The sequence below is a fragment of the Coenobita brevimanus genome, chromosome 51, assembly GCF_032717465.1.
Source record: "Coenobita brevimanus isolate Jiangsu-jjx chromosome 51, ASM3271746v2, whole genome shotgun sequence".
NCBI lineage: Eukaryota > Metazoa > Arthropoda > Malacostraca > Decapoda > Coenobitidae > Coenobita > Coenobita brevimanus.
This window is the reverse complement of record NC_137004.1, coordinates 651154-676467: the sequence shown is the minus strand read 5'-3', so window position 1 is coordinate 676467 and position 25314 is coordinate 651154. Positions and strand designations below refer to the sequence as shown.

The 25314-nt window shown below is 42.5% G+C and overlaps 1 protein-coding gene across 2 annotated transcripts in view; it reads right to left on the bottom strand.

Annotated features, from left to right (window-relative positions):
* Nucleotides 1-4208: 4208 nt before the first annotated feature.
* LOC145399965 (glycine receptor subunit alpha-3-like) overlaps nt 4209-25314 on the bottom strand; it is a 74813-nt gene continuing 53707 nt past the window's right edge. The window contains exons 6-11 of one of the 2 annotated variants that reach the window (XM_080272459.1): nt 18621-18703; nt 16267-16401; nt 13796-13924; nt 9106-9206; nt 5431-5586; nt 4209-4896 (exon numbers count right to left, since the gene is read on the bottom strand). In XM_080272459.1, the coding sequence (XP_080128585.1) occupies nt 4765-4896; nt 5431-5586; nt 9106-9206; nt 13796-13924; nt 16267-16401; nt 18621-18703 (736 nt within the window). In that variant the 3' untranslated portion in view covers nt 4209-4764. The remainder of the gene's footprint in view (nt 4897-5430; nt 5587-9105; nt 9207-13795; nt 13925-16266; nt 16402-18620; nt 18704-25314) is intronic. The other variant, XM_080272460.1, reaches the window with a different exon arrangement.

The window sequence follows — 25314 nt, the reverse complement described above, 5'->3', positions numbered from 1 at the left end:
GCAGGTATTTCAAATGTGCATTAACCTTTTCACGAGCTGGGACAACTCCATTATTCTATTCCCACTAACACCAGACAGTTCTCCTCAGCTGGAAGTGAGTTACAGGAACCTGAAATTGGTCATGATAGCACTATAGATTGCAACAAAGGTTCAAAATAATCTCTAGTGATCATGCAACAGTTTATTTGCAACAGTGATACATTGGATCTTGTTAATTTTTTTACTGAAGTTAAGGTACATCTAATCAGTCTGTTATTATAAGGTCTTACATACTTAGCTAACATAATTTACAGAAATTAGGTGGTAGTTGGTATGCGGGTTAATCACTCATGTTCGTTTATACTAATCTTTGTGACGAACCCACCAGTTATCACTATTATAACAACCCCAGTCATGTCTTACACTGACGAAGGACACAAATGCAACCCTTGTTACTGTGTTGCAGACATGTGTTGGCCAAGCACTGTTCTGTGTACGCTAAAATGTATTTCAACCCTTCAATCCGATGACGTTTTTCATTCTTTTTTCCACTACTGCTAGTCAGTTTCATTCAACTTTGACGAGACTTCTGAAGTGTGAGGAGTTATATATAGCCGACATTTACCCCATCTGTATTTGATCTTCATAATTTGAATAAAATGGTCAGGCGGTATGAAGAGTATAACGCAAAGTTGTTCGGACGGCAACAATCAGTTATTAGGTGACGTGGCCGCCGACTACAACAGCGCTCTTAATGACGTGACTCATGAAGTTATCTCCACACTGTCATCCTACTCGCCTGGCCTCTTCAGACAGAAGCCAGAGCAGAGCGGGAATAGTGGAAATGAAGAGGAAGATGAAACATCGTGATATGTGAAACACAGGAGCAAATAGTGGGAGAAAGAGGACGATTAGGTAATGGGCCGGAGTACTCAGGGCGTAGTTTCACAAAAGGTATTGGGGTGCCTGAGTATGCAAATGCTATCTACCCTCCATGATGTACAACAAGGGTTAATGTATCAGCCCATTAGAGCAGATTCGCATGAGACAGAAAGGGCGTAGTCAACGTGCGCATCGATGACTCAGGGGCAGGACACGTCCCCTGGAGGTGCATATAAGCACGCTGATAAGGGTGACATAGTTAGAAAGGACTTGTATATTGCCCAGACCGAACAGTAGGGACCACCATTCTGCTGGGGAATGCTGACAGACACGACCATGGGCACTGTGGTTCTGGTGAGTAGAGGTGTTTGAAGTTAGGAGTCCTGTGAAAGTGTAAGGCAAGGTATACAAGTGCCCTAAGCGTGAAGTAGAGCGCCAATAGACTTCTACTCGATAACCAGCAATACTACTTTTGACGCTTGAATTAAGTAGTAGAATGAACTCAAGCAAAGATATTGTAGAGTATCTGTGAACACTATATACTCAACGAGATAATTATTATGTTAAGTAACTGAAATGCATCAGAGTCATATATAAGTGATTAATATGTTGAGATATTTTCCTTGGTGTCGAGCTGAAACTCTGTGTATTATTTTGTCATGTTTGTATTAACGTAACTTTCCTGTATAACTTGTTTGCTAAAGCAGTGTAAATATTCTGTATACACTTCTTAATATTAAAGTAGAAACCGTCTTTGTGTTTTACAACCTCAGTGCGTGGAACAGCTATTTATTGTAGTCCGGGAGGGAATTGGGACAGAAAGAGATACAATATCATGTTGTTCAAACCTTGATATTACAGGTTCTCTCTGGACTTGGTCTCCACACTCCCAACCGCTATTGTTCGCGTTGTCACTATTAATTCGTGTCAGTCATTCATCGTGTCGGGGAAACTGGGTGCGAAGTATACTACTGGTTACCGAGGGAGTGTAGGTGTTATGAGTCTTTTGTGACAGGGTTCGACACGGCACGGCATCGGGCTGATGGGATTAATATTTAATTTCCCATGAACAGTATTGCCTGCTGTCCTTATTATCCATATGAGAATGTTCATTTTCAGTAAATTACGGTCATTAATGCTAACATCTAAATAATCATCGACTAACAAATTAGGATGTCGAGTTACACAATTACATAAACCACAAATACAAATTAAGAGGCTAATTCTCCTGGAATCATACTTTTTTTTTCTGATTTCGGGCACAAGAGAAATAGAATTCTGTACATAATTGCTACATATATTAATATTATTTGTATGCATGACGAGGCGACATTGGTGAACATGACAGCAACACCAATACTGCCTTCGCCCCCCCCCCCCCACACACCATCTGATTAAAATAACAAATTTAAACTGATAATCCTGGAGTCAGAAGGGCGAAATAACCAAAACTGAATGTTGAGATTAGTGAGGTTAAAGTCTGAATTGTTTACTGTTTATCTCACCAGCTCTTCGATAAGTCTGTAAAACACAGGCAATCTACCCTGTTCAGTGCGCCAGGTTTTACAGCCTCAAACCCCAAAAGTGATTGGTAGTAAATTCGCCCTTTTGGCTGTGGAGGCCAGAGATATGGGTAAACAGAACAGGGGCGGCAAATGTTAACATGCGGAGAAGACGACAGGTTCGGGAGAATTTTCAGCAAAGCATTGTATTACGTACAATTCTGGGATGCTATTGAAGGACATATCACACTGGTCAATATAGCTACTGATCTCCGTATTTACTGTCCACAATTACCGTGAAAGAATAACCACTGTGTCGAGTCCTGAACGTGACGAACACAGTCCACTTTGTATACATCGATGATTTTCATCAAAGATTTCAAACATTTACTTAATTTGTAAGAAGAGTTTTTATCAATAATTTTTTATGAGTTGTATTAATTCAAAAACATAATCTGTGGCGAGAAACAAAAAAAACTATTATAATTTGCAGTTGTTATACTTTTGTCTGATTGGTTGTATCTAAATGTCATTCCTTTTCTTACCGCGAGTCAATGTCTCCATAAGTGTGTTTCCTCTCTCCTGACCGACAGTGATCCACCACTCGGTCATCACGAGAATGCACCTGCTGCCTCGTCTAAAGTTAAATCATATCACTGAAAGCTTTCCATCATTTTTATTGTTACTTTCTACGGCAAAAGTTAGCGAGATGGAGGGATAAGAAGACTGAGTATTATTGTAAGGGAGGCTGTGGTATGTTGTGGGAAGAGGATCCTTACTGACTAGGGACAGACATACCTGAAATTCTTTTGTCGAAGCCATTACTCACAGAATGAGCTGTCAGGCTCATAGACTGATAGGAATGTGAACGACCTCTAGGTGTGTGTGTGTGTGTGTGTGTGTGTGTGTGTGAGTCAAGTCCACAGTATGCGTCTATCTTCTGTACAAGGTTCGCGATCGATGTTCGAAGGTCTTGGTAACTTCGTCCAGAGTGACAGTGCCTTAGCCCTTTCGTTACGATGACGTGTTTTTCATTTACTCAGTCTTCCACCAGACGATGCTATTCAAGTAAGAACTGACTTCTGGCCATAAGGAGTTCAGAGATGGTTCTGTTCTGATACTTCCAATTTGAAATGTCTGCCTAAAACTCAAATACACCGTTTAGAAATAGCAAAAATAAGTATTAAAACGACGTCATAGTATTGAAAGGATTATTGATGTATAAACCCAGTACGGTGATGTGATTTTTGATTACGATGGCCTCGATTATTGTTATTCTTATCACCCGACGGTTTTATTCAGGTTAGGAGCGACGTTGGTATTGTTGGTGTGAGATGATTAATTCATCATCCCTACTACTGCACAAGATGTACCTAATTCCCTGTAGGATCGTCTGGTAGCACCATGAATGTAATGAAAAATGACGTACTCGAGAAGAATGGGCTTGGTAATGAACTGTCTACCATCATAGAATAAGTGAGTATTAAAGAGATCAAAGTCAGATGTATAGTATTATAATATCTTTAAAAACTGCTCGTGAAAAGTTGATCTAAAGTGTGTCAAGCATCTTCACAAACAAACTTAAATTTATTTCTTACAAATAAACTTGAATAATTATTAATACAATGCTGAAGAATATCAGTGGACATGAGGGTCACATTCTGTTGTAGTAATCATCTGAAACAACATTTCCTTCTTGTTTCTAACTATATCTTCAAACCATGAGAATATTACATTAAATGAAAGTAATATCCGAATACAAAGCGTGACACGCATCATCCTCACGCTCCAATAAAACCTGACACGTAATAATTATACCAGGTTCATACAGAGCCGAAAGTATTGTGTTCACATGCAGCTATAGAGATACCCCTTAAACCTGTATTTCCCTCCCACCAGTCTCTCGGCCTAAGTGTTCCTCATATGATGCATTGGTTTATGTGGTTCAACTTTGGGACGGTAGGGGTATTTTTCTTTTCAGTAAAGCTCTATAGTTATGGCTAGACTGAAATAATACGTGAGGTTCTGCCCTTTAAGCTCTCCAGTACGACAACTTCATTTTGAATGCGATCCATGTATTTACTTTTTCTATTTCTGTCAGATAACATTCAAACATGCAGGTCATCTCCAACTGAAAGGGTCAGAAACAGTCTCCCGTAACTCTTGCACTCTGTTGACGCCTTTTGTTTACCTTTTGTCTTACTGTCTTCAGACGATTTATTAAAGTCCGAGAGGCTTTCTGGTAGTGAAGGTGGAAAAGTTTTATGGTTAATAACGGGCACTGCGATAACCTATCAGTACTTTATCATACTTGGCCTCATGACTTTATATTCTCAGGTTTGACTTTTCCTTGTACAGCAGTGAGAAGATCTGGCGAAGAGGTGATGCCCCCTGAACATCCCTAGGCATAGATGACCCAGTAGACGGCGTTGAAGGCGAGGAAGCCGGCAGGGTAGAGGACCCGGAAGCAGCGGTCAAGCCACAGGGCGGCCACATGTCCCCGACCTCCTGAGCGGTCCTCAGTGAAGTCAGGCTGACACACCAGAAAGAAAGTCACTTATAATTCTGCGTTGCCATGCACTCTTTTACATACATGATGCACAGTAGAGTATATTACAAAACAGCTAATAACGTCTTTGGAAACCCAGAGATACTTTCTTTGGACAAGCTTTTCAGAAATAATTGTATGTTTCATGTTATTATTCGACAAAAAATTGGAGCAGTGCTACAGTATTCTCCACAACTGTGTCAAATCAAACGATTCTAACATTCTGGTTCAGGCACAATAAATGTAATTACTACAGATCAGCAAAGAATTTCCAGTATTTAGTAAAAGAATGGGTACACTCAAGTAGTAATAATGCACATTATTCATATGTCTTATTTACTTAAACTTCATAGTAAAACCAGGTTCCTATAAACTTAGGCACTAGTAAGATCACACATACCAGTGGAATTTCCATTAGACCTATGCCACTATCATTGTAGAACACACACACACACACACACACACACACACACACACACACACACACACACACACACACGCACACGCACACGCACACACCTTGTGATCACGGACCTCGAGAGCGAAGGAGTTGCGGGGTGATGTGGCTGAGCGTCGCCCCTTGGCCTGTGGGAAGCTAAGAACCTCCACCACCACCGTCTCCACGGCAGCGATGAAGATGAAGGTGAGGCACGTGCCAGTGAACACCTCGATGGCCTGTGGGTGTAACCAGTGAGGGCAGGCAGCAGGGGTGGCACTCCCAAACATATGTACCAGCGATCCTCTGCCGTAACGATTTATTTTTACAGGAAGAACTATGCCAGAAAAACACGCCCTCCTTTCCTGTTTTCCTGCAGAAATCCTGAATAACCTGCGATAATTTTCCCATCATAACTAATGTTTGTAAGGAAAAAACAAGGGACATAATTGTGAAGACTTTTCATTCCCCTTGTCCTTCCTGCAAAAATAAATCTGGGTTACGACAGGCTGTGTCTGTGAATCTCACTCCGGCGGGGGGGAGAAGGCTGGAGAGAGACAGACGTTCCTAAAACTGAATAAAATCGTCATGCAGCAGCTACAACGTAAAAGTCGTCGTAGCGAGGGTATTAAGGAGGCACTAGAGTTGTCAGACCCAGTGAAGGTTGCAGTGAAGGTGGGTGAGAAATCCACTGTGAGAGGGAGGGGATATATTTAATGGGAAAGATAAGGGATCTACAAAGTGAGAATGAGCTGGTATGAACATCTAGTGATAATGATCATAGAAATACCAGTTAACACGGCATCAAGTGACGGCTCGAGGGAGACAGACTGAGGAGATATGGTGTCGAGCGATAGATGAAAGAATTGGGTACTTGGGAAGTCAGGGAAACTGAAGCCAGGGAAGGAGTTGCACAAAAGCGGGATGAAAAGAATAGCGAACACCCGGTACCAAGCCATAACATGGCATATGCCAGTAAGGCAGAAGGTACCAGGGGGAATAATTACACTGAATACATAATGTGAAGAGGAACAGTGGGAGAGTCACATGGGTAATCAGTAATCAGTAGGCGTCATCGTAGTGAGGAGAGGAAAGAAAAAGCTGAGAGACAGCGTTGGAGTATAGTCAAGCAATCAAGGAAACGATAACGGATGGTCAGGGGGCAGTTACAGTGTGAAGAGAATGGCGGAGGGACATGGCTCATTAAATGATCATGAGTGAGGAGGTTATGACCTAAGCAAAAACGAACACAAATAGTCTCCCTTCAACGACTGGGGTGGGTCGAGGTGACCCAAGGAAGGACTGATGATTTAATAATTAACTATGAAATTTGTGGTTAACCTGTAGGCCCCTTGAGGATTGCCAATGTTTATAGAAAGGGCGGGTTAGGACAGGAAAACAATCAATAGCTGGAACAAGGTGGAAAGAGGATCTAGAAGAGGGAGTAACAGAACGCACCAGTGAGTCAGCTCGTTCATTCCCAGTAAACCCGGCACGGCTAGGGATCCAGCAGACGAGAACTGACTTTTCCGGACAGAATGGAGGAACAGCTGCTCCTGAATTGACGTGGTCAGGGGTTGCGAGTGAGACGAGGTGTGTATGGATGTGTGTACACTAAGCGCATCAGCGAAGATAACAAAGGAGGAAGAAGAGATTCAATGAAGTGACTTCATACCAAAAAGACTCGCATAAAATTCTGCACCGAGAATACCTGCATCGGGAGGAAGAGCAATTGGAAGGAAGAGCACTTTGGAAGGGAACACAACAGCAAACCCAACACCATGACAAAATTTAGATATCCTTGGCAGATGATTGACAGGGCATGTGTTCGAGAAAAAGGAAGCGTATGGGATCTGGGAGAAGAAGAGACTTAAAACAAGGGAAGAAAGATGGGCAGAATATAGGAGGTGGCAGTAGCCAGGGTCTAGACGAAGGGACGTAGGGAAAGAATAAAAAGAAAGGTGAAATAAATAGACTGAAAAAGGGTGGGGACCTGAAGGGGTAACGGAAGGAGATAGGAGGTCGAACGAAAAGACTGTTGGAGAAGGCTGGGAGGGCGGAGTAGGAAACTGAAGCAGACATGCATATGACCTAACTTTTAAAACAGAACAATGATAAGAGAGGGAGGAATACTAGATTCAACGCAAAGACTTCCAGTGGGAGTAGACCGGAAAGCACTAACAGAATGATGAATGGAATCAAGTTTTGAAAGGGAGCAAATGGAGGCAGAAGAATAAACATAGCAGCCATTCTCGAATTTAGAAAGAATAGGGACTGAATGAACACGAAGTGTGGCGTGATCAGCGTCCCATGAAGGCTGGTGCATCGTTTCCAGCAAGCGAGGGCAATGAAGAGCAGAAAACTGAAGGGGAAAAGAAGTTCATTCCAGGAGTGAAAGATGAGCTAGGAAAAGTGGTAGGAGAGCGGTAACTAAGAGGGGTGTTGTACAGGTAAAGAGAAGGTTGCAGTATGGTTCATGAACGGATAAACGTTACTGCACAGGACTTAGAGACAGAACAGTGAAAATCATAAACAGTAGTCCACGTTAAGACGGCAACAATGGAAACTGGAGAAGGGACGAGAGACTAGATAGATCTGAATGTCCAGCATTAATACCGAAATCAACAAGCAGAGACACCGAAGCAGAGAGGGGAGGAGGGATAGAGAGGAGAGAGTGCCATTTGTAGCAACAAGTAAAAACCTCGTACTAAGGAGTCAGTCCTGGAGGACACCATTAGGCTGGGGAAAGGCACGGGAAAGTTGAGCTCGTAGGAGGACAGGAAAAGATCGTAGGGAAAGATATTTTGAAAAAGTATACACGAGTATATGTTACTATAAAGAACACGGGAACGAAGACAACGAAGAAAATGATACCCCCACTTTGTATCGCTGACCTTTTCTAAATTAAAAGAAAACAACAATGACTGACTGGCAGAGAGAAAAAGTGTAATGGGCAAAATATTCGAGTCTCTGGAGAGGATCTAAGGTGCTGCGTGCCTTGCGATATTCAAACAGTAAAGGGCAATGATAACATTTGGATTCGAGGTGCCACATGATTCGATTACTGATTATCCTAACTGGGCCACTTCACCTACCCAAGAAAGCCCTCGAATACCTATAGAAACAAATCACAATATATGTCCTTATTCATTAAACCTAATATGATTTATCTTACCCTTACATATCCCATCCTAACCTAGCCTAACTTAATCTAAATTATCTTAATTAACCAAATCTAAATCATCCATACTTAATCAGTTCAAGTTATCCAAACCAAATATATCGATAAGGAATTTGAAATGACACCAAAAGCAAGACGTGCATTAAAGGAGTCTGACAGAAAGTTTAGCTCTTGGTGGTAACTTCGCTGGAGTGACGGTATGTGTGATATAGTAAGTTTTTACGTAAGTCATGGGTGATATTTTTTAAACGCCCAATATCTTTGGTAACCTATGTAACGTAACAAATATCCAATACCAAGTGGGATACTTGGAACACCTACGACAGTGTGGTAAATCATTAATGCAGAATATTAAAGCAACACCAGATGTCGTATTCTCGTTGACTTAGGAAGATTTGCAACACCTCCTCGTTCTGAGACTAGTTTTGCATAATATATCTGAATATTTTATTTCTGTAACTGATGTCTTCATGGTGTAGGCATAGAATTTTGGCGTGTGTCACATGCAAGAATGAACATAAAAGCAATAAGTGTTGGAGTGCCAGAAAGCCGACCCGAATACAGCCATAAAACTGACCATTGTTTCATGTGCCGGAGGAACCTTGCTGTAGGCGCTCTCGTGGAAGATGGCGGCAGTCACCATCGACAGCATAACCGTCAGCATCCTAGCACACGCTCCTGCCAGAGAGAGAGAGAGAGAGAGAGAGAGAGAGAGAGAGAGAGAGAGATTAAACCGCGGAGAAGTAACTGGTTAAAGTAAAGCTATCTGTAGCTGGTTAAAAAAGCTGTTCACCTGCCACAGCAGTTCCACCGCGTTCAGTCCCTGTAGATGAAGGTTAACCCCTTAAGTAAATTAACGCATTTAAACTCTTCTTGCCTAATGCCAACGATGATATTAAGCTTAGAAGGGACCTCTGCCACTGAAGGAAATTGAAGGCTTTCCCTCGCCTCTTCAGTTCGAAATGTATCTCCTAAGCTAAACAGAGTCGTCTGAAGATGAAGTCAGTTTCGTGCAGGTTATTCTTGCTACTTCCAAACGATGTTTTCAGTATAGGGGAGCCTTACAGTAGTAAAGGGGCTCATGAAGGCTGCATCTAACCCTTTCACTTCGAATAAGCAACCGTCAACCCCTTACTCAAAGCAGGAAACCCACCTAACATTCACGCCCCATACAGACCAACATCACTATACTCTGCACACCAGCCAGAGTAAAAGGAAGGTTAGTTTTACAGAACATCACTTCCCACATCCCTCTCTCTGACTCCCGACATGGAATTCCACCTAAACACTCAACCTGAACCCATCTCTTCAAATTAACTCATCCTCGTTGGCTTAAAGAAGAAACAACCATCATTAAGAGCCACTCTAGCATTCACAAACATTAACAAAGCTTTTGACACCGTACCAAACCTCATCCTGATCAGTCAAATCCTGGACACAGCGACGGAAGAAAATTATTAAAAATGGTTGGCCAGCTTCCTCTCAGGTAGACAAGCCCAGCTACAGGACTCTACCATAGCCAAAGTTCAAAATTCAGCATACAGTCCAGCGGTGTTCTACAGGGTTCAGTCTTTTCACCCTCGCTACGCAGTCTTTTCCTACACAACCTGGCAGCTCATCTCCCTTCAGTAACAGAACTGTCCCATGCTGATACCTTGGCAATAGTTTCACAGCACTGCAAATCTCAACATGCTTCAGACCAGCTCCATCTGCTCTGAAACTCACTCGAAAATTGGCTAAGAACACCATGTTTGTCTCATCACCAAAAATTAACCATCACCCTCTTCACTCCAGACAGACAAGAATCTGAAACCCAACCACTTGTTTCCTCCTTGAACACTCCCACTGGAAAGGCATTCCAAAATTGTAAACTTATATTGGACACACACGTTTTACCTTTTCTCAGCACACAAGTAACATCTTGCAGTCATCTCTCAAAATCTCGGTGCTCGAAGACACTCGCAGGCACTACTTTTGGACAACAGAAAGAAACCCTGAAAACTTTTTACAGACAATTCGTTAGAACAACCATAAACTAAGCTGCTCAAGCTGAGTCCCAACTTTAACCAACACAAACATGGATAAGCTAAAAAATTAAATAAATAAATAAGAATAATAACAGGATCCATCAAAGCCAAAAATATAGATCATAAACATCAAGAAACATAAATACTTCCAATCAAAGATCACATGAATATGAGAGGCACACAGGCCATCGCTGCAGCTCAAGACCCATCCCATCTTTTTCATGTTGATTCATGCCAGTCCACAAAGAAATATGAAAGGAACAACTCTCCAACACTAAGAGTATCTCAGCAACATTCTCCCTCCTTCACCCAACACTTCAAATTGTAGACATACATAAACACACACAACAGCCATCCAGAACCTTCAACCATACAGCATCCTTCATGAACCTCCACCAGACATATACACATCAATAACTACTCTACCCAGTTAGACAAGAACATTCAGCCAGACCGTATCCGGTCACCAACCTTCGCTGCAACAATACCAACACAAAATACTGTACAACTCCCAAATAATTCACTATGTGCAGTGCTCACGTTGCAGTGCATCCCCCCACACCATATCACACATCCTCACTACATGCCCCACAGTATCAAAACATTGACAGTCCTTCAACGTAATCCCAACAAAGGATCTCAGCAGCGACAAATTGAAGTTGGCAATTTCCTTCGGGTCAATGGGTTCACAGCGTGATGGGTCTGGGGTTGCAAGAACAACAGCTTCCATATATTCCTCTAAGGTGAATTAAATCGTGTGTATATAGCAATAATCAGACATAAATGATGCTGTCTGGTTAAAGAAGCACAACAGTTTTCGTTTCATACTGAAGGAGTTCCAAGTTGCCCTGCCACCCGATGTCATATAAACACTACTTTCATGTTGTAGTAGCGATAATGATGACGGCAGTTGTGGTGGTGCTGGTGGTGATGATGGTGTCCGTGGTGATAATGGCTGTTTACATATTTTTATTATTAACCTCACAAAAGGTTTTATACCAGTGTATTATATAATGGATACCCATATATAACCCTCCTCGTCTACTTCGCCGGGTGACTTCTTGTGTTACATGAGCTCACTAAGCGTTGTTAATGTCTGGCCTTCATCTTAATGATTTCTCACTGCCATTAGCACATTCACGCCCACACCAGCACACTAAGCCATCCCCGCAACACCAAAGATATCGCCAGGTGAGTATCTCTTCTGTATATTTACCTCCGCCAAAGAGGTTATGTTTTAGCCCGTGTTGGTTTGTTTAGTTGTCTGCCTGTCTGTTAGCAGGATTTAAAAAAAAAAAAAATTATGAACAGATTTTGTTGAAAATTTGTGGAAGGGTGGGCCATAGGCCAATGAACAAATGATTAAATTTTGGGCCGGATCCGGAGTATCCCGCACAATGTCTCCAAAAATTCTCAATGAATTACAGTGAAATTTAGTGGGAAGGTGCGCCATGGACCAAGAAAGAACTGGTTAAATTTGGGAACGTATCCAGATCCGGACCTGGATCCTATATCGACGGATCTGGATCCGGGATTACTTCAAAAGTTATGAACGGATTTTGATGAAATTTGCAGAAGGATGGGCCATGGGCCATGGGCCACGGGCCACGGAAGAAACGATTAAATTTGAGGGTGGCTCCGGATCGGGATCCGGAGTATTCTGCACAATAACTTCAAAGGTTCTCAATTAATTTCAATGAAATTTTATGGAAAGGTGAGCCATGGACCAACAAATAATTTATTAAATTGTGAGCGAGATCAGTATCTGGATCCGGATCCTATATCCATGAATCTAGATCCGGATCCTTTTTAACGGCAATGGCGTTGTCGGTGGTATGCGCTCCCTGGCAATATCTAGTTACAATACCCTAACTGAACCATAGCCCCCAGCTAAAGCAAACTGCTTAATCCCACCAATACGATGACGTACTATAGGTCTTTGGTTTAGTCTTGCATTTTCTTAAGCTTTATACGCCTTCGTTAACCCATCGACAAATGAGTGGCTCTCCTAAGCTGAATATAACTGGCTGGTGGCAGAATAAATACACTCCAAGAGCTAAGATGTTTACTGCCGGACCATCAGGGTTCTAGAGCCTAAAGGATCCCAAAGAGGCCACTTTATAAACTTGTATGTGTATTTACATACAATCTTAAGGTATGAATATTTGTAAATATGACTCAGGTCCCTGGGAATCGTCTAAATTGGTCCTAGGAGGGCACAGGTTTATTGTCCATCAGACTCATATGCCTTGCTAGTATTGAGGCCAGTGATGGCAGAAAATACATCAGCTGAAGAAATTTTAATGCCAGCCATGAGGAAGTCAGATGGGGGAAGTGATGGAGGAATAGCACCGGAATCGTCTAAGGTGAAATTGGAGGAGAAAGTCTGAGCAAAGAGATCGGCTTTATCAGTAGAAGAAAGCGGTACAGAGCCATCAGAGTAGAAAAGAGGAGGGAAGGATGATGAGGTAAAGCTGTTAGAAAGGATTTTGGCAAGGTGCCAGAAGGACCGTGAAGAATTCGAGTTGGAGAGTTGAGAGCATTTAGTACGGATGAAATTATTTTTAGCAGAGCAAAGAACAGACTGAGCACGATTCCGGGCAGAAACGTATAAAAGATGTGATTCACGGGTGGGTTGGCTCCGGTACCTTTTAGAGGCCCTCTCCTTGTTGTGGACAGCATTAGGGCAAATGTCATTAAACTAAGGCTTTTTTGCATTAGTCAAAGGAAATGAGAAAAGAATGTATGCTTCCATGCCCGAGAGAATATCCTCTGTAATGCGCAAGGCACACTCAGATGCCTCCCGGCCATGAAAGCAATAATCATTCCAGGGAAAATCAAAGAAGTACTGCCTGAGGGCCTCCCAACCCGCAGCTCCAAAGTGCCACAGACGACGTTTCTTTGGAGGGTCCACAGGCCGCACCGGAGCGACAGGACAAGTTAAGGTGATAAGGTTGTGATCGGAGGAGCCCAACGGAGAGAAAAGATTAACAGTGTAAGCAGAAGGATTAGTTGTAAGGAAGAGGTCATGTATGTTGGAGCTCTCTCCAAGGCGGTCAGGGATACGGGTAGGGTGCTGTACAAGCTGCTCTAGGTCATTAAGGATAGAAAAGGTGTAGGCTTGTTCATTGCGCTTTCTGCTTCCACGTGCCACTAAGCTATACCCTGTGGATACATTGGTAATATATATCATGCATGGTTTTGTATTGTATTGTGATTTGGTAGTGGACGTCGCCTCACCCCTGATGTTGATGAAGAAGGTAAGGTAGGCGGTGGTGACGGTGGCCAACATAGGGATGACGGTGTGCTTGATGGCCCACCCACTCCTCGGCGACACCGTCATCTCCACGTGCAGCTCCCGCCTGGCCCCTGCACACAGCAACAATGATCAGTAAGTCGTGGCGACCCCAGGTTACAAGCACCACCTACTGACTGGGCTCATATACTACGCTTTCATGTTTTCATCCACAAAACTAAGACAATATACACAAGATGTTGTTGAGGAACTTTCAGATAACTACTTCCATTTTATCCAATACAGGTACTGTATACAGCTCCAACTGTTAATCCAAAAGCTCGTTATGGATGCACCATGTGTATAATGACACGGATGTTATTTTATATAACTGTATAACCGAGTAGACTCATGTATTTTTTACCTGACTACGGTTGTATCATTACTCCTTACAGGGCCATTTACCTAGCTATTCCTTCTGTTATTAGGATTACCTCACTTCTAGAAAAGTTACCTCATCAGTAAAAGAAAAGCAAATGGGTAACACAAAATTAAAAGTGGCAGCAAGAGATTCCAGTAAGTGGCAGAGGGGTCGAGAGAAATACAGGGTAACCTCAGTTAATAGCATTAGATAATGATGAGAGTATTAACGATCGAGATAGGAAGGCAGGGTAACCTCATGTCATATCATAGGTACAATAATGGTGGCAGTATTAACACTCAGGCTTCTATGACTCAGTCTCTGATTAAATCAACTGTTCAGGATTAGTAGCAAACACCTACTTAGAGAAGGGACTATCAGAAGTAGAGTTAGACATAAAAATCAACACTGTTTATCCATCTATCTATAGCCATTCGCCTTAATCCCGTATGGCGTGGCCACAAACAAATCGCCTCCACGTCGCCCATAGGGCCCTCCCCTCAACTTACACCCCTTTCTCATGTACCTCCTCGACTCCATCCCTCCATCTCATCCCTGGTCTCCCCCCTCCCTCCCCCCTCTCCACCTCACTCACATACACTCTCCTTCCTCTCCACATGACCAAACCACCTCTCTGTATTTCTGCTGACGCCTCCTATTACATCCAGCCACAGCGTTCCTTCACATCCTCATTTGTCAGTCTGTCTCTCAATGTAACCCCACATGCTCCTCTCAGATAACTCGTTCCCATTCCTCTCACTCTTGGCTTGTATCCTTCAAACAAGGTCCAAACTTCTCTTCCATACGTTAGAGTTGGTATCACAGTACTATCATGCGGCGACTTATTTACTTCCATTCTCACTTCTTTATATCCTATCACTGCCTTCAGTGAACTAGCATCCTTTCTTCCCTGTTGAACCCTTTCAAGCACTTCATCCAATAAACTTCCATCTTTAATCTTCACACTTCCCAAGTACTTAAATGCACTCATAGCCCATTTCCTCAATATCCAGCCTCACCGTGCATTCAAAGACTATTTCTCTCAAGGACCACAAATTTACTCTTCCCTTCATTCACCTTTAGATAACATCACACTGTATAATTGCGCCCGTTCGTGCATCATAAGACTGGTAGGATGTCACAACCAATTTGCTGAAAGACTTCCGTTTCTTTAAATACAATGGTCTAACACTGGATGAAATAGTATACCTCAGTGAGTCTAGTGCCGCCAGGAGATAAACACCTTTATCCCAGAACGTCACTTTTATTTTATTCTTGCTACCTCTTGGCGATTTTACTGAGTTGAAAGATCTCTCTTATTAAACGAATTAATTAAGACTATGTAACTCATCCAGTTCGGCAAGTCTCGGCAAGACACAACGAAGGTAGCACTGATTAATTAAAAATGCGCCATTGAAGTAAATTAGTCAAAGACACTGAATATGTTAACCCGGTAATTGGTAAAGCTTCCATTCAGCTGAAGAGAATCGTCTGTGGCTACCTAAAAAAAAAAAAAATCGTTCATAACGGTTTAACTCCGGCACTGTACACTGTTCCAGCTGACTCCTGGCGACTTATTCAGCTAAGAGTTAACTGTAAGAGTGTTAATACTAGTGACGCGGGATAGATGAAGACGTTCACTAAACTGTAGATTTTTTTTTTTATTTCTGAGAGTGAGCCATACGACCTTGAGTATTAACCCTTAGACAACGGGGTCATTACCTTGACAGGATAAAATCGTTCGGTGTTAGCTGGAATAAAATGCTAGAGTTGTGTAAGCTGGAATAGGATGTTATTTACAATTTCTCGTGTGGTGATGACGAGTGGCGACGCTTGAGCTTAGTAAAATCATCTGAGGGTAGCAAAAGAAATTTGTTTTTATTAATCCTCGAATGCTGAGGGAGTTTTAGATATGTGAAGTTGATGTGTATGTGCACAGTGGGCGCAGAGGTCGGTAATGGTGTTATGTTTCAGCTAACGGCAGACAATTTTATTCTGTTGAGTCAAAAAGGCCTCAGGGTGTTACTGAAATGTGAAGTTAATGTGTCTACTCACTGCGGAGGTAGTAGATGGTTTCGGCGACGGTGACGACTCTGGTGAGCTTGTAGCCGTGAGACAGCACCACTTTCTTGTAGTCCAGGGGTGGGTTTCCCTGCCACGCCGGGTCCAGTTCACTCTGCTCGTACCCCACTGCCAGGGGAGATGGACGCTGTTTATCATCAGTATCACCACCATCATCATCATCACCACCACCATCATCCTGACATTTTTTCTCGCCTAAAGATTGGATGAGGTGAGATCCAGAAAGCAAGGAAAGAGAAAGCACGAACGAAAGAAAACTATCAACAGCATACACTGGGCCACGAACCAGACACTCATTTACACATCATTCAACACCTCTCATTACACAGCCAAAGGTGGTGGTGAAATCCCCTAGAATGAAGATTTCAGAGAAGGGAAACTGATAGGATGTGTTCCATCTTGGAACTAAGATAGCAGAAATATTTTCATAGCCAGTTGAGAATGTGAGTGCATTCAAGTACTTGGGTAGTGTGATGAGTAAGGATGGAAGTTTTGGGGATGAAGTTCTCGAAAGGGTACAGAAGGGAAGGAAGGTTGTTGGTTCACTGAAAGCGGTGATGAGAAATAGGGAGGTGAGTATGTAAGTTAAGAAGTCACTGCATGATAGTATTGTGATCCCCACCCTGACGTATGGAAGCGAGGCATGGACCTTGCTAGAGGGGAAGAAGTCAAGAGTGAGAGCAGTGGAAATGAGTTACCTGAGAGGAGCATGTGGAGTGACGTGGAGGGACAGGTTGACAAATGACGAAGTGAAAGAACTTTGTAGGGTGGATGTGAATGTGACTGAGAAAATTAGGAGAAATAAAATGAGGTGGTTTAGATATGTAGAGAAAATGAAGAACGATATCTGAATGACAGACTGACTAAGAGGGTGTATGTAGATGAAGTGGAGGCAGGGAGAGGGAGGGGGAGACCGAGGATGAGGTGGTGGGATGGAGTTGAGAGGTATATGAGGGATGGGGGGAGTGAGCTGGGGGGAGGACAGTCAAATAGTGGGTGACAGTGACTTGGAGGCATTTTGTCTGCAGCCACCCTTTGCGGATTAGTGCGTCGGGCTATAAATAGACAGATAATTGAAATAGGAGATAACTAAACAGCACAGATATATTTTGTCAGAGAATGAACGGATAACCAAAACCAGAGAGTAAATAATTCAGAAGATTCAAGTTCAGGAACATGAGAGCAAGTTATTGCTTACACAACAGCCACTTTTGGCTTTGAAATGAGAACAGAGAAATTAGGATACAGAGAAGGGTTTGCTTTCAGTCGCCTCAGACAGCTGAGTCCCAGTGAGCAAGAGAAGGTGAGGCCCAGAGGAGGAGTGTTGGTATTCAACAGAGGGAAGGTTAAAGGAAAGGACGCGAATGTTGGAGAATTGAAGAAGTGAGTCAGACAGGGGTTCCAGGCATTTGGCTTGGTCGTCACTGGGAGAGGGTGGATGGTGGGGACTTTGATGGTCCCCCCACCCCCTGGGGACTCCAAGACTTGGTGAACTGGTGTCATTTTTGTAAAATTTTGAATAGGAAGTGTACTGTGTAATGTGCATGTAGTTTAGTGTTGACAGAGGATCTTGTATTGGACAGCATGCTGGCCTACTCTCTGTGTTACTGAGACACTGAAAAAGTTCAGCAAAGGAGGATGGTCAGGAACTAGTCCCGAGGGCTGATGAAACGGGAGCACCAGCTTTCCCTGTTATCAGCTTTCCATCCACCTTGGAAGTACTGCCCTGCTCAACTGGTGCTACAGGCAACTTTCTGTGTATGTGTGTGTGTGTGTGTGTGTGTGTGTATTATGAATTATGAATTTTCATCTGGAAGAACAACGGATAGCTCTATATTTGCTAGTTATGTCTTCAAAAGTTTAAGATCCTGTTGAAAGAATGTATCACGTTATCTCTGACTAGAGTGATGTATGTATCGTTATTATGCTGATAATTATTACTGTTCATACGTCGGTAGCCTCTGTTCTCCACCTTTTATAAGATTAATTCTATGTACTTACAGAGTACCAACTCGTAATGATGTTTAACCATTTGGAATATAGATGAATAACATTAAAAGTAAATGGACTGGAACAAGAGAATGTAAAAGGCAAAGTATGAGAAATTGTATTCATTAACTAATAAAGAGAACAAAGTTACAGACAGTTCAATCATTTTCAGACTTGGGTTGGTATCCAAAGACACAAAGCGCTGGTTCATGCAACACGAAAAAATACAAGTTCAAAAAAATTACCATATATAATATTCGTCAACCTATTTACAAGACGCTACTGGTGGTGTGTGGGTGACATGAGAGGGCAAGAGAACACTGCAGCACGGTACTCACAGCTGGTCAGGATAAGAGTGCACTTGTGTTCGCTCAGCGGGTACGAAGACAGGTCCAGTTTGCAGGGGAAGTCGTAGTGCACCCTAAAAATCATATAAAATGTTTTATTTACTCGGATTAAAAAAAAATGTTGAACTAAGATGAGACTAGATAAATAAGGCTGAATTTTAAAACATAATTGGGTTCAAAATAAAGAATATCCAGTATACCATAAGATATTTACAGCTGTTATTTCTTTGTTTTAACTGAAGATACAAGAACTTTCTGATGCCGTCAACATGACCTTAGTGAGCTCACAAGAATGACAATTATAACTGGTCACCGTCGATTTTCCAGCTTCAGTTCTACCAAAAACTTTGATACAGAATCAGGACCCATGTTATCCAGTAGGAGGGAAAGTGAGGCTTGGGAAGTTTAAATTTGGTGAATACTAGTCTCTGAAATTTTATTTGGATCTTTTAAAGGTTTAGTGGCCGTGATTGAATGTATGGATCATATCACTAACACCGATGCTATTTTGTTTTTTATGTGTCCTATTCTTTGTATAGACCTGACAGTGTGTTCCCTGAGCCCCAGCAGTTTTTTTACCTGCCACACACCTTCACAGCTAGCCATCCACCCTTAGTACATGCCAGGGGTGTGCTGGAGACTGGTCCAACAGTATTAGTGTGTTTTTATGACATCTCGGTGGGTCTCGTGTATGACCATGAAATTCGTTTTGCCGAAATCTAAATCATCAAACTTTTCCCTCTCCAAACCCGGGATTCAACCCTGCATCAAACTTTACATTCCTTTCGATGTTTCTAAATTTCAGCGACCTATATGCCATGGGATACTGGGACTTGATGGTGGCGGCGATGTAATCTAATTTATAAAGAAAACAGTGACTCTGCTTCAAGAGTAAATGTGACAGTAACGCCGTAAAATATAGTACATAAAAACCAGCAAACTTCAGTATTGGTGAGAGACAGGCGAAGGTCTGCAAACTCTTGGGAGCCATTTGAGATTAACAGATTAACTGAATTAACCCTGTCTAGGAAAATCATCGCGTCCATTTTCTTGTGCTCTGAGTAGATCTTCAGCGTGAGAAGGAGCAGCCTGTGTGTGCCGGCGTACCCAGTGGCGTGGTTAATGAGATAAGTGGCGGGTGCAAGACAACACTGCCTGCCTCACATTCCGCCCACTAAAGTTTTCTGGAGCTGAGCCACGGCAGGCCGAACAGTACAGTCGTATTCTTGTTGGCATTTATATCCTGTATATTTCACCTTGATAATATCTTGTGTATTATTGATATCTTCTTAATATCGATTCAAATCGTATCAGTAATACACGAGAAGGTATTAATTGCTGAGAGAATTCCTAATGGAACAATAATACGGTCATAAATTTACTCAGTACATCCATAATCCCTAAACAGTTCCTACTATAAACAAGAATCTCATACTGGAAAATCAGTAGCATAATAGCTTACTTGCAGACCATCAGTTACACCTAATGACACCTCTGCCAGTCGTATAATACTAGGGTACATAAAATTGTTGAAATGAACTAGTACCGTTCCTTCTTTTCCTGTTCATATATAACCAACGTCCTGAATATCGTTTCCTATAATCCAGAAACTCGTTTACTACTCTGAGTGGTAACCAGTTAACCAAGAAATGGATGCCTGGTGATCTAGTGGATTAAGAATGTTCAATCAATGGCTGGGGATGTAGTGGATGTTGTTAAACCAAAGAGGATGTGGCCGACACAGGGTTTATATCAAGGAGTGGCTGGGATTTCTTGCTCACATAATGACACTCAGTGGAAAAAGGCTAGTCAGTTCTTAAATGGCTGAACTGAACATTTTAACCATGGTTCCGTACGCACCTGATGAGAAAGTCAAGGTGTATCACCATGAACGGTACTGACAATTACAGGGCAATGCAATATGGAACAATGATAACTTGCCTTCGCCACTGTTGGTTTATACCTGGCATCACCAAACCCTCCAACACCTACGTCATAACACTCAACCTGCCGCACCCACCTCCAAAGCATCCACTGTCACCACCAATTCTGATCACAACCACCAGTTCTGTCAGCTCTACCGCCACTGCCACCCGTATCACCCCTATCTCCACCTGATCATTACAACCATCACCATATTCACTAACTTACTGGTAACTCCCCCATCATATCTTAGTCATTTCAAATTTCTATACAAACAAACCTTCCCATGTACTGATAGCTAAGTCACAGTCAACGCGCATCAGGCATAACTGGCAAGGAAAGCACTCAGTAAAACGTCCCCATGGCTACATCATGCAACCGTCGAGTCACAAAATCAGGTCCATATTATAGCTGCAGATGAATACAGTTTGGGGGAAAGAAATCCTACCCGAATGCCTGGGTTGGCCCGGGAACCAAACCTATAACCTCTTGTTGACAGACCCAGTGCTTCCGTATACGCCACCCGGGGAACGCCTCTGTGTGTGTGTGTGTGTGTGTGTGTGTGTGTGTGTGTGTGTGTGTGTGTGTGTGTGTGTGTGTGTGTGTGTGTGTGTGTGTGTGTGTGTGTATAATTTACCGGGTCGGTCAGGATCACTTGATGGTCGTGATCGTCAGCTTTTACCCTCCCGGAAGGGAGCTGAGAGCTCATATAGTCCGATCTAAGGGCAAGGCTGTGACCTTCACACACGCACACACCCGTCCCCTTGCTCAAGGGGGACAGTAACCACCCACTTCGTCAGTGAAACTTTTCGCAACCTGAGCAAGGCGCGAACTCCCGTCCACCAGTCCTCAGGACTTGATTCTGATCATCTTCCTTTGCTGAACATTTTCAGTGCTCTCATTTACACAGACAGTAGGCCAGCATACTCTTAATACCTCTACCTTCAACTGTCTACACCACACTACATGCACATAAGATATCACACCTTCTATTCCCACTCCCTTTAGCAATGGCCGCTGCAATATTGCTATCAGACGAGGTGGTACCTAGGATTGCTACCACAGGCAGGGTAGGGCTGGCAGCACAGGTTCCTCCTGGTCGCCATTAAGCCACTGTGCCGGCAGCGACTGTTGCAATTCCCAATCATGCTCGTCAGCAGAGAAGTTAAGGTGCGGCCTGATATTTTACCAATATCCGTGGCCTTAGCACCAACCTAAACTCAGTTCATTTTTTCCTACGGTCCATATCCCCTCTGGCCGTATTCCTCACAGAACCACAAATCTCACCCTCTACAGAAATATCCCCATTTTGTTTTCCTGGTTACCATCTCCTCACAAATTTCCATAACAAGGGTGGCACCTGTTGTTATATCAAATCTCAATATGCAGTTGACACTATTATAAACTTCACTTCATCCAGTTTTGATTACTCATTGTACAAACTAAATTGTCTAAATAATACCAAATATATCTGGAGGTGGCGGTAGCTCAGTCGGTAGAGAGGTGGGCTGCAGTCCTACCGGACCCAAGTTCAAATCTCCGCTGGGGCAGGGAACAGTTTAAGGATTTGAATTTAATAAAAAGCAAACTTTACTGATCCACCAGAAGACCCACCGACATGTCATAAAAATACCCCTGCTAATACCAGTACAGTACACCAGTCCTGTATGAGACAGTCCTAGCATGTATTCAGTATGGATGATGGGTGTTAGCACCGAAGTGGTGACATGTAGAGGTTTATGGTATGTAGGAGGACTACTGGGCCTTGAAAGCAGGCTGTGAAGCCTATGCCCAGTGTCTGACACACACACAAAAAAACTGTTCCCCCAATGCTTCTTCAGAACCCAGTGTATTTGACTCCATATCCACACAGCTGAGTAGCCTTAACCTTGCCCTTAGCACCGAAATTACCAATTTGGGTGACTTTAACCTACATAAAGTAGAATGGTTATTGCATTCTGCCAGGACTGACAATGCTGGTCTTGAGTGCAAGCTGTTTGCAGAATCGTTTAATCTCACACAGCTGGTAACGCAACCAACCAGAATACCAGATAACCCTGACCACAATGCCCATCTCTTGGATCTATTCCTGACAAATAATCCAGATCAATACAGGAGAAAGGTACTGTCACCACTTGGATCCTGACCACAATCTCATCAAAGCCTCATTAGTTAGCCCCCCCAACCATCCCCGTTCTGAACCTGTCAGGGTGACCCGATGGCACTTTGATAGGGCAGACTGGAATGGATTTAGAAATTATCTTGCTGACATTCCATGGCAGTCTTTCTTCTCTAGTGATGCCAATTATACCCAGTCCCACATTTGTGACTTAATACTAGCTGGTATGGATTTATTCATACCAAGTCAACAGTTCACTAAAAGATTGAACTCTCCAAAATGGTTTGATAGCAACTGTGCCAGAACAACAGCTCAAAAGTCATTATCATATAACTCTTACTTAAAATAAAAAACATCTGAATCACTCTCTCAATTTAAAATTGCTAGTAACAATGCAAAAGCTGTAATAAACCTTGCTTTATCAAACTTTCTTCAAAATCAAGCATCAAAATTACTTGACAACCCAAATGAAAATAGAATATTCTGGTCAACTCTTAAATCTTTCAATAATAACTTTAACAAGACATCATCCATTCCCCCACTAAAATCTTCCTATGGTACGTAACATTATAAATGACCTGCGTGGGAAAGCAGATATCTTTGCCAGTACATTTGCCAGAAATTCTACCATAGAGGAAGTCAGCCAGAACGTCCCAGTGCTAGAATTTGTCCCTCCCGAAACTGTTCCACCTAGAATTCAGACAAGACACTTAAAATCCATCCTAGACAATTTACCTATCAACAAAGCTCCAGGACCAGATGGAATTCCTCTAATTGTTCTGAAAAAGTGTTCCCCAAAACTTGCCTCTGTTCTAGCTACATTATTCAGACTATGCATACATACTTCTTCATTCCCTAATTCATGGAAAGAAGCCAATATCCATCCAGTCTCAAAGAAAGGAAGTTCCTCTGACCCCTCTGATTACAGACCAATAGCTGTCACATCGTCTTTTAGTAAAGTACTTGAAATTTTAATTAATAAGCGCATAGTTAAACATCTTAAATCCAACAACTTAATTAGTGATAGACAATATGGTTTTCGCCACGAAAGATCCACCACTGACATACATCATCAATCAATCGACTTACATGGAGAAACTCATGCAGTAGCCCTTGATATTTCTAAAGCATTAGATAGAGTATGGCACCGTTCCCTGTTATCCAAACTCCCTTGCTATGGACCAACATCTTTTTTTCCTTTGCTTTCCTCATATCTCAGCGACAGAAAAATTAGAGTAAAAGTATATGATGTATATTCCAAATTCCACTCAATTAACGCCGGCACGCTACAGGGATTAGTTCTGGCGCCAACCCTGTTCCTGGTTCATATTAATGATCTCTTATCTGTCACCCACAATCCCATCCATTCATATGCAGATGACTCAACACTTCATAGTTCATTCACACTCAGACACCAATTTACAAAGTCTAATATCTCTAACTCTCAACTCAGTACAGCCATCTCCATGAATCAAAACTTATCTACAATCAGTGAATGGGGACAAAACAACCTTGTCTCATTAAATGCTAGTAAAACCAAATATATACAATTTACTAATAGACAGATATTGCCAGATTCGTATATTACCTTCAGTGCTACTAATATTCCCATCTCCAAAAGTATTGAAATTCTCTGTGTCTCAACAACGCCCACAGCTGGACCTCTCATGTCAGATCACTTGCCAAAACTGACTCAAAGAAACTTGGATTATTGTACAGAGTCCGTAACTTCTTCACTGACGAGAGGTTAACTATAATTTATAAGACTCATGTGCGCTCTCAGATTGAATATTGCTCACCCTTGTGGAGTGGATGTGGAGAGGTTGCACTAAAACAACTGGACAAAATTCAGAATAAAGCTGATGGAATTATTAATAACCCTGCTATTATAAATAAACTAGCTCCCCTACAAGTAAGAAGGAATGTTGCCTCCCTTGCATTATTTTACAGGTATTTTTACGGCAAATGCTCAGACGAAGTTGCACCCATTGTGCCACCTCTTCATGCCTTCTCTCGTGCTACACGGGCATCTGGCAGCGCTCATGACTGAAACGTCACTCAGCCATATTGCAGAACTTCCGCCTATCAGAACTCTTTCATTCCTCGAACTGTATCTCTCTGGAAATCGCTTCCCCAGAGTTGTTTCCCTCCAAACTTCAACCAACAGCAGTTCAAGTCCAACTGTTACAGATATTTTTTGAATAGAGGACACCAGTAATCTGGTGTATGGATTATTTTTTTTTTACCTATTTGTTTTTCCTTCCTCTGTTCTGTTATTAAAAAAAAAATATAAAAAACCGCGCAGAGAGTATGGGAATGAGAGACACTGGAGAGAGGGGGATGTTAATTTGGTGCGTCGATTGTTATTCTTGCTGTATAGGCCTGCAGTCACGATCTATTACATGTGAATGTAAGAGGTGCTCTTTTGTTTTGCTGCTCTTAAGATTTCTTCAGGATTTGCTTGATGAACTTGGGTTGGAGTGTTTTTGTGGTGACAGTGTTCACAATTGGCAGTCATGGCTCAATCATCAGTACTGTGCCAGAGATACTGCCCCTGTGACTGACGGCATGGGGACGTGTTTAACAGATTCCTCTTTGAGAACCCATGGATCACTCCGCCTCGGTGAACTGATCCAAGCCAGT